This window comes from Clinocottus analis, unplaced genomic scaffold, assembly GCF_023055335.1.
Source record: "Clinocottus analis isolate CAN_PGR_092001 unplaced genomic scaffold, fCliAna1.0.p SCAF_28, whole genome shotgun sequence".
Lineage (NCBI taxonomy): Eukaryota > Metazoa > Chordata > Actinopteri > Perciformes > Cottidae > Clinocottus > Clinocottus analis.
Genome location: NW_027176020.1, coordinates 510,596 through 521,073, shown reverse-complemented (window position 1 = coordinate 521,073; position 10,478 = coordinate 510,596). Strand labels below are relative to the sequence as shown.

Here is a 10,478-nt window from a genome sequence, read left to right as displayed (position 1 = left end):
TTTTTATTACAACCTTCACAGTGTAATGTGGAAACATACAGGCACATATTAATCAATAAATCAGTTAGTACTCACAATTATTGAAAAGGAATATACACCGGTTGGCGACAGATGAGAAGATTGTTATGACTCTTGTGTTTGTACGCTAAATATAAAATACCTCCTCTGGTTGTATAGAAGTCTATGCTTCATGTGTTAAAGCTGCATTCTCTCTCCTGACCACCAGGGGGCGACTCCTCTGGTTGTATAGAAGTCTATGCTTCATGTGTTAAAGCTGCATTCTCTCTCCTGACCACCAGGGGCGACTCCTCTGGTTGTATAGAAGTCTATGCTTCATGTGTTAAAGCTGCATTCTCTCTCCTGGCCACCAGGGGGCGACTCCTCTGGTTGTATAGAAGTCTATATAAGTGACTCTACTTCTCTCTTGATGTATTCCCTCAGTAAACATTGTAAACATGAGTTTATGTCTCAATCTCTAGTTTCTAGTCTTCTTCTATACAGCATGATGTTCATTTAGTACTTTATGGTCTGTTAGAGTCAAACAGACCATAATTCAAGGTAACTAACTAAGCTAACTAGCTAGCCAGCACTAAGCTTTTGTTAAGCTAACAAAATGATGATGCTTCAGCATCCAAAAAGAAAATGGCGTCGGCCAACATGTCACCCTCACAGGCAGCAGCTCCCAGTGACGTCGTTCACTTCACATATTTAGCGTCACGCTACAAGAGTCGTCTCAATGTCCTCTTGGACAGAAAAGCCAATCAACGTATTTCTTAAAATATCCCAAAACTATGACTTAAAACCGTTGGAGCTGTCGGCGCAGGGTCGACCTCCACAACCTTCCACTCCTAACGTAAACAACTAGAATCAGAGTCATTATTCTGTCTGCCGCGTCGAGCTGATGGTGAAATATGAGTCACGCTAACGAGTCAGAGTCCGTACCAAGAGATAAATAATAAATTCATGGTTTCCCATGTGACGCTGTAACGTTTGGCTGTTTTCCAAAACGTAACCTCAGAGCTCTGAATGAGCGTAATCAGTCAAAGCCAGGCTTTTTATTTATTGTGTTTTAATAAATCATTATTCCCTGATTATTGTAGCAGACCTGTGTCTCCCCTCCAGAGGAAGGCACTATGGATGTTTCCATCAACTGGATTCGACTGATAGACGGACAATAACGGTTCATTCCCTCCACCACGAGGTGGTTGGGGTCGCGGCAGCGCTACAGGTAGAGGTAGCGCTACAACGCTACAGGTAGAGGTAGTGCTACAACGCTACAGGTAGAGGTAGCGCTACAACGCTACAGGTAGAGGTAGCGCTACAACGCTACAGGTAGAGGTAGCGCTACAACGCTACAGGTAGAGGTAGCGCTACAACGCTACAGGTAGAGGTAGTGCTACAACGCTACAGGTAGAGGTAGCGCTACAACGCTACAGGTAGAGGTAGCGCTACAACGCTACAGGTAGAGGTAGCGCTACTACGCTACAGGTAGAGGTAGTGCTACAACGCTACAGGTAGAGGTAGCGCTACAACGCTACAGGTAGAGGTAGCGCTACAACGCTACAGGTAGAGATAGTGCTACAACGCTACAGGTAGAGGTAGTGCTACAACGCTACAGGTAGAGGTAGTGCTACAACGCTACAGGTAGAGGTAGCGCTACAATGCTACAGGTAGAGGTAGCGCTACAACGCTACAGGTAGAGGTAGCGCTACTACGCTACAGGTAGAGGTAGTGCTACAACGCTACAGGTAGAGGTAGCGCTACAACGCTACAGGTAGAGGTAGCGCTACAACGCTACAGGTAGAGATAGTGCTACAACGCTACAGGTAGAGGTAGCGCTACTACGCTACAGGTAGAGGCAGCGCTACAGCACTACAGGTAGAGATAGCGCTACAGGTAGAGGCTGCGCTACAGGTAGAGGTAGCGCTACAACGCTACAGGTAGAGGTAGCGCTACAACGCTACAGGTAGAGATAGTGCTACAGGTAGAGGCTGCGCTACATGTAGAGATAGCGCTACAGGTAGAGGCAGCGCTACAGGTAGAGGCTGCGCTACAGGTAGAGATAGTGCTACATGTAGAGATAGCGCTACAGGTAGAGGCAGCGCTACAGGTAGAGGCTGCGCTACAGGTAGAGATAGTGCTACAGGTAGAGATAGCGCTACAAGTAGAGGCTGCGCTACAGGTAGAGGTATCCCACCCAGTACACGATGTTGAACAGCAGGAAGGACGTGGGGAAGAAGACCCGCGAGTACGAGTCCAGGTCCTGCAGGTCCAGGTGCAGCCGGCCGCGCCTCCAGCCGCCGGCTCTGCACTCCTCGAAGCAGCAGAAGAAGCTGCGGCAGTCTTTCCCCTCCAGACACTCGGACACACAAGCGTCCTCAAAGTCCTGCCAGTACAGGGAGGAGCTCAGGGAGAGCACCGTCTGGGGCGGGCTCACGTCCAGGACCGAGTAGTTCTGAGGGGGGAAAGAACTTTTTGAGGTCCAATGAATTGTGCAGTTGTCATAATATTCAACATGAATAGAATAAAGCGACTCACCGGCCGTTGGGGCCGCAGGCAGCCGGGGCGGCGGGCGCTGGACGAGCAGTAGTTCAGCGCGGCGTACTCCATCAGAGCGGCGAACACGAACAGGAAGCACACGGTGACGAACAGGTCCATGGCCGTGACGTAGGACACTCTGGGGAGGGACGTCCTGGCCACGCTGCTCAGGGTGGTCATCGTCAGCACGGTGGTGATGCCTGCAGGGGCCGAGAGGACCGTGATGTCACCGTGATGTCACCGTGATGTCACCGAGATGTCAACGCGATGTCAACGCGATGTCATTGTGATGTCATTGTGATGTCACCGCCATGTCACTGCGATTTCAACGCAATGTCACCGCAATGTCACTGCGATGTCACCGCCATGTCAACATGCAGCATCACGCAGAAGCCTAACTTCCTCGTCTCCTCACACAGAAGCCTAACTTCCTCGTCTCCTCACACAGAAGCCTAACTTCCTCGTCTCCTCACGCAGAAGCCTAACTTCCTCGTCTCCTCACACAGAAGCCTAACTTCCTCGTCTCCTCACGCAGAAGCCTAACTTCCTCGTCTCCTCACGCAGAAGCCTAACTTCCTCGTCTCCTCACACAGAAGCCTAACTTCCTCGTCTCCTCACGCAGAAGCCTAACTTCCTCGTCTCCTCACACAGAAGCCTAACTTCCTCGTCTCCTCACGCAGAAGCCTAACTTCCTCGTCTCCTCTTGCAAGAAAGAGAAAACACCTGCGACTGTTTCGGGGCGTTCCCATGGGAACAAGCCGGCCTGGTCTATTTCGGGCGGCACCTGGCTCTGAACCTTCCTGCCTCCGTGATGACGCTCACCTGCAGCGTCCTGCGGCTCAGGTTTCACATTAGTTGTTTTTGCTCTGAACAATAGAACGAAATGCAGGTTTGAGGAGAATTCATATTTAATGACAGGAAGCTGAACGTGAGCTGAAAACATGAAGCATGAGGCTGATCCGACAACGTGTGGACGCTTAAGTTAGATGGTAACTATCTGTTATTAATATATATATTTTGTTTTCACTAAACGGGCAAGAAACCATACATGGTAATTTGGTGGATGCTCATTTTCTCCCTAAAAATATATATTTCAAATGTCACAACAGTAAAGGATTATTATGTCCTCCAGTAGCGCTCCAGGGTTGACCTTTAGAACTTCAAAGTATTTCAATGAGTGACCTATAAAGGGCTGGAACCTGAGTTAAGTTAGCTTGTTAACTATCAGTTATTCAGACTTAAACCTGAGTTAATACATACATCCATGCAGCAAAGCATGATTAAAATAGTCTTCTTTTCTCTGACAGTTGACGTGTTGCACACACAGAGCTTGTTTGTTTGTGTGTTTTTTTGTTGTTTATAAGACCGGAGTATGCTAGCTAATAAGACTAAAGTATGCTAGCTAATTAGACTAAAGTATGCTAGCTAATTAGACTAAAGTATGCTAGCTAATGAGACGGTAGTATGCTAGCTAATGAGACGGTAGTATGCTAGCTAATAAGACTAAAGTATGCTAGCTAATGAGACGGTAGTATGCTAGCTAATAAGACTAAAGTATGCTAGCTAATGAGACGGTAGTATGCTAGCTAATAAGACTAAAGTATGCTAGCTAATGAGACGGTAGTATGCTAGCTAATAAGACTAAAGTATGCTAGCTAATGAGACGGTAGTATGCTAGCTAATAAGACTGGGGTACCTAGAGCCGTTCGGGCCGGCGTGGCGTCCTTCTTGATCCAGAAGGAGACCCAGGACAGGACCACGGTGAGGATGCAGGGGATGTAGGTCTGGATGGTGAAGAAGCCCATCCTCCTGCTCAGGTCGAAGTACACGGTCATCAGCGCGTAGTCGCCTGTGTGCCGCAGACAAACAGGTATCCGAGTGTTAGTGCAGGAAGTATGCTAACAAAAACCAGCTGGATAAATAACTACTTTGGGTCACGTGACGTCTTTGAAGGTTCTGCATGTAATAAAACTCAAGTGGACATTTGAGGAACTGCAGATTCATTTCCAATCATTAGCCACATTATTAAAACTGTTTCGACAAATCATCTGATATATTAAATACAGAATCAATATATTAAATACAGATTCAATATGTGAAAGATGATTTCTATCAGCAGTGTTTTCTTCTACACTTTTTTAAATGAAGACAAACAAATCAGCAGTTGAGTCGACAATCACAGCAAACGCGTCGTGCGACACAACAGACCCACAAACCCACCGGCGCTGGTCCGGATGGCGCCCGTGGCGTTCCTCAGGCCCATGAAGTCAAACTGGTACAGACGCCAGGACTTGGGGTCCGCCGCCTCCAGAGAGTTCCTCCTCCACCTGTAGAGCAGCTCCTCCCGCGGGTATCCGTCTGCAACCACACAGCGCAGGAGTGTGAGAGTGTGTGTGTGTGTGTGTGTGTGTGTGTGTGTGTGTGTGTGTGTGTGACATATTGATGGATGTCCCGTGCAGACTGGAGCCCACAGCGGCGTGTCTCCTCCTGCAGGACTCTAATGAGGAAGACGAGTCTCTAATGAGGAAGACGAGTCTGGGACGAAGGCTCAGAGGAAACCAGATTAAAGGAAAGCTGGGCTCCGTGACGCAGAGGAAGCGTCTGCACGCCGGGTCGACCTTCAGGCGCGTTCAGGAGCATCAGGCCGGCTGGCGAGGGTTAACCCTTTCACTGCTGCCGCGTGTGGCGTTCAGTTCTAGTCAAACGGGCTGAAGAGAAACACGAGGAGTTCACTCTCTTCAGACAACGAGGACGAAGACACCAGAACCGAAAGCTGAAGGACGCTCCACGGCTCAGTGGAGCTGCGTGGCGGTGGCGTTACGCTGAGCTGAAACAGCCTGGAGATGTCTTTAGGTCAGGAAATGGGTCCACTGGGTCCACTGGATCCACTGGGTTCACTGGTTCCACTGGATCCACTGGGTTCACTGGGTTCACTGGGTTCACTGGGTCCACTGGGTCCACTGGGTTCACTGGGTTGTGACTGTATGACTGCACCCGGCTAACCGTTTAGCGATCCATCCGTTATCCTGATAAACTATCACCTGGCGACTGGCAGGGGGCATCCAGCGGCCAATCAGAGGCCAGGAGGCGGCGCTACGTTCCCCGCTGGTGCATTTTAATCCTGGGAGTCGTGAGCCGGCTCTGAGGAGAACCGTGAAGGTTCTTTAATTGTCCTCCGGTCCCTCGGTCACGACTGTCCTTCTCCACTTTCACAGCTACAAAAAAATCAATGTTTGAGACGAAGACTTCTAAAAGCACATTTTCTGGAGGAGGATTCTGTTCCCTCAGAGATCAGCTGACAGCAGCTCTGAAGTTAAAGCAACGTAATCAGCCGGACCTCATAATGCTCGTCCTGAAACACTCTGAAAGCAGTGCTCTGGCTTCTCGTCCCGGGCGTCGTACTCACAGCTGGAGAAGATGAGCGGGCAGGAGTGCTCGTCCATGGGGAAGTTGTGCAGCTGCAGCTGGCATTCTGCGTTGATCGTCAGTCTGGGAGAAAAGAAAAGAATCGGCTCTTTTATTCTGAAAGAACAAAATTCATGCAAAACCAAATCCCATCAGCACCAGGTTTCAGTTCAGGCTGTTAAAGTCACAAAAAAGGACAAGAATTTGAATTTATTTTGCTGCCAGTGGGAAACAAACACAAACGCATGCGTTGACCCGCGGCGTCCCTCAGGGTCCGATCCTGGGCCCGCCCCCTTCAACCGGCAAACAGAAAACAACTCAAAATGTCTTTCAGCTAAAGAAAGAATAAAACAGAGGTCGTCATATTCTAAAGGAACAGTATAAAATAAAACATTTAACTGATGGAAGCATAATCACCTCCACTGGTCTGACCTTCACGCCTCTACAACCCATTCATCTCAATCTGTCCTCAAATGTTAAAAAGCAAAATGTAAACTGGGAACATAAACCTAAAAGTCTAGTTTTTCAGAACCAGATAGAAGAGTTTAAATCAACAACTTGACCTTTGACCTTTGACTCATTATTCAGATTCTTCAAAACACAAAATCAGGTTCTATCTCAGGACGATCAGAGTTCAGCACAAAGTCACAAAATACAAGAAAAACATCCATTGATGCGTTTTTTATAAACTAAAACCACCGACACGGTGAACTTGAAAGATATGTGGCTTGTGTCCAATATTTACTGATATTATGTCCCATTGACTTTACGTTAGGAAACAGGAAACAGACTCTTTCTGGACTTTCAGTCTTCATCTCTCCAGGAGTCTTCATCCTGTTCGGCTTCACAGCGATTAGCATCCAGCAACAAACGTCTTAGAAAGCAGCCCGGAGCGGTTATTAATTATAATCAAGACAGATAAAGCAAACCTGTGGATGTAATTATGCAGCCGGCGCGTTCTTGACCTTCAATTATGAAGCAGTCCTAGAACGCTGGGTACATTTACACAGCAAGCGTGAGGCGTTCACTGACCTCCTCCCACAGAGCAAACCCTGAGGAACCGGAGGAGCCGTCAAGAAAACCTGCGTCTCTTAAAGATGCTCTTGTTCCCTCAGAGGAACTCAAAGAGAACATCGTAGCGCTGACGCGGGAACGCTACGGAACCAGAGAAGAAGAACGTCTGTGCTGCGCTGTGAGGAACCACTGAGAGAACGTCTGACCTCCAAAAAGCATCAAGACCTCGTCTCTTATTACCTCATGACACTTCATTGTCTTTCTCTCGGCGGCGGATACGTCCTCAAAGTCAAGACGAGTCAAGACGAGTCAAGACGGGTCAAGACGGGTCAAGACGAGTCAAGACGAGTCCATACGAGTCAAGACGAGTCCTCACTTCCTGTTCCCTCTCCTGGTGGTTCTGTCTGAAGTAACGTCTGAACGGATGTTTTGAGGCCTCGAGTTCAGCTATTTGCACCGTCGCCATCTTGGTTTTTATTGCAACCAGAGAACAGGAAGTGACCATATATGGACGCAGAGACGCCGTGTACATCTCTGGTGTCGACCTGTCAATCACCTTGTAGGCTAACGTTAGCTTCTTACTTTTCTCAGAGTTTCTGGGCTCAAAGACTGAAGCTCACCTGAGCGTCTCAGAGCTGAAGCTCACCTGAGCGTCTCAGAGCTGAAGCTCACCTGAGCGTCTCAGGGCTGAAGCTCACCTGAGCGTCTGAGGGCCGAAGCTCACCTGAGCGTCTGAGGGCCGAAGCTCACCTGAGCGTCTCAGGGCCGAAGCTCACCTGAGCGTCTCAGGACTGAAGCTCACCTGAGCGTCTCAGGACTGAAGCTCACCTGAGCGTCTCAGGGCTGAAGCTCACCTGAGCGTCTCAGGGCTGAAGCTCACCTGAGCGTCTCAGGACTGAAGCTCACCTGAGCGTCTGAGGGCTGAAGCTCACCTGAGCGTCTCAGGGCTGAAGCTCACCTGAGCGTCTCAGGACTGAAGCTCACCTGAGCGTCTCAGGACTGAAGCTCACCTGAGCGTCTCAGGGCTGAAGCTCACCTGAGCGTGTACAGGACCTTCCCGTCGTTCCAGATGCGCAGCAGCTGGTTGGGCATGGTGATCCAGTGCGAGTCGGCGTTCTTGGCGTTCCTGAAGATGGTGTCCGGCAGCCAGATGAGCGCCACCATGTGGCTGTTCAGGGTGAGCCGCTTCCTGCTGCCGTTGTACCGCAGCCGGCTGTCCGTCCACGTCTGAGCGAAGATGATGTCGATCTGGTATTCCTGAGAGAGAGAAGCTCAAGGTCACCTGAGACTCACCTGAGACTCACCTGAGGAACATGTTCTCCATGTTCTCCTGAGACTCACCTGAGGAACATGTTCCACATGTTCTCATGAGACTCACCTGAGACTCACCTGAGGAACATGTTCTCCGTGTTCTCCTGAGACTCACCTGAGGAACATGTTCCACATGTTCTCATGAGACTCACCTGAGACTCACCTGAGGAACATGTTCTCCGTGTTCTCCTGAGACTCACCTGAGGAACATGTTCCACATGTCCTCCTGAGACTCACCTGAGTCTCATGTTCTCCATGTTCTCATGAGACTCACCTGAGGAACATGTTCTCCATGTTCTCCTGAGACTCACCTGAGGAACATGTTCTCCATGTTCTCCATGTTCTCCTGAGACTCACCTGAGGAACATGTTCTCCATGTTCTCCATGTTCTCATGAGACTCACCTGAGGAACATGTTCTCCATGTTCTCCTGAGACTCACCTGAGGAACATGTTCTCCATGTTCTCCATGTTCTCATGAGACTCACCTGAGGAACATGTTCTCCATGTTCTCATGAGACTCACCTGAGGAACATGTTCTCCATGTTCTCCAGAGCCTCTTTTCCTGATCCCATAGCTCATGAACTCAGATTATTATGTTATGAACGATACGTTCTTTGATGTTTTCAAAGCACCTTCAAATGAATATTAAAGAGAAGGTTCTGACCCGTTTCACAGAGTAAATGATCTGCAGCTGCTTGTGGAGATGGTTCCTCTGTGGAGGGTGAACTACACAACACACACACACTGTAACACACAGCAGTGTCGTGCTGGTCTGTGTGTCTTCAGGCTCCGAGTGGATGATGACATGAACAGTGCAGCGCGTCGCATCAGGTGAGTTCAGCAGGTGTTCAGCTCGTCTTCACCGCAGCTTCCTGTCTCTCCTCCAATCAACAAAGTCACCATGTTCACCAAGTTCACGACAAAGTCGAGACACAAACGCTGGTGAACAACACCAACGCTGGTGAACAACACCAACGCTGGTGAACAACACCAACGCTGGTGAACAACACCAACGCTGGTGAACAACACCAACGCTGGTGAACAACACCAACGCTGGTGAACAACACCAACGCTGGTGAACAACACCAACGCTGGTGAACAACACCAACGAGCCCGCCAGGCGCAAAATATCACATGAGAATGTTCACGAGGAGCCAGAACTCACCATGTCGATGGAGGACACCGGCCCGATGCTGTTCACGAACATGCCCACGTCCACCACGGTGGGTCTGACTGAGGAGAGAGAGAGAGCGAGAGAGAGAGAGAGAGAGAGAGAGAGAGAGAGAGAGAGAGAGAGAGAGAGAGAGAGAGAGAGAGAGAGAGAGAGAGAGAGAGAGAGAGACTGTTATGGATCATCACATCACCTGCTTTCACAAATCACCAACAACATCGCTGAGGACCAGAGGAGGAGGTCCACTGGTCCTAGCTCCACTAGCTCCACTAGCTCCACTAGCTCCACTAGCTCCACTAGCTCCCCTAGCTCCACTAGCTCCCCTAGCTCCACTAGCTCCACTAGCTCCCCTAGCTTCACTAGCTCCACTAGCTCCACTAGCTCCCCTAGCTCCACTAGCTCCACTAGCTCCACTAGCTCCCCTAGCTTCACTAGCTCCACCAGCTTCACTAGCTCCCCTAGCTCCACTAGCTTCACTAGCTCCCCTAGCTCCACTAGCTCCACTAGCTCCCCTAGCTCCCCTAGCTCCACTAGCTCCCCTAGCTTCACTAGCTCCACCAGCTTCACTAGCTCCCCTAGCTCCACTAGCTCCCCTAGCTCCACTAGCTCCCCTAGCTTCACTAGCTCCCCTAGCTTCACTAGCTCCACTAGCTCCACTAGCTCCCCTAGCTCCACTAGCTCCACTAGCTCCCCTAGCTTCACTAGCTCCCCTAGCTTCACTAGCTCCACTAGCTCCCCTAGCTCCACTAGCTCCCCTAGCTCCACTAGCTCCACTAGCTCCCCTAGCTTCACTAGCTCCACCAGCTTCACTAGCTCCCCTAGCTTCACTAGCTTCACTAGCTCCACTAGCTCCACTAGCTCCACTAGAACACACCTGAGGAGCCGCAGGAACTTAATTAACTGATAACCAGCGGAGCTTCTATCTGCGATTGGGCCGAGATGAAGAGAATTTATAATCCTAATTATTTTCTATCCAACCTGAAAGAAGAAGATAATTTCACGAATTAAAAAAAACCTCGTCAGCAGCAGAAAGACTGA

The 10,478-nt window shown here is 49.6% G+C and overlaps 1 protein-coding gene across 1 annotated transcript in view; it reads right to left on the bottom strand.

The window, feature by feature from the left end:
- Positions 1–2,176: 2,176 nt before the first annotated feature.
- Positions 2,177–10,478, bottom strand: part of LOC137795421 (gamma-aminobutyric acid receptor subunit gamma-3) — a 9,730-nt gene continuing 1,428 nt past the window's right edge. Inside the window, exons 3-9 of the mRNA XM_068592874.1 lie at positions 9,435–9,502; positions 7,994–8,214; positions 5,945–6,027; positions 4,759–4,896; positions 4,235–4,387; positions 2,539–2,738; positions 2,177–2,455 (exon numbers count right to left, since the gene is read on the bottom strand). Coding sequence (XP_068448975.1) covers positions 2,177–2,455; positions 2,539–2,738; positions 4,235–4,387; positions 4,759–4,896; positions 5,945–6,027; positions 7,994–8,214; positions 9,435–9,502 — 1,142 coding nt within the window. The remainder of the gene's footprint in view (positions 2,456–2,538; positions 2,739–4,234; positions 4,388–4,758; positions 4,897–5,944; positions 6,028–7,993; positions 8,215–9,434; positions 9,503–10,478) is intronic.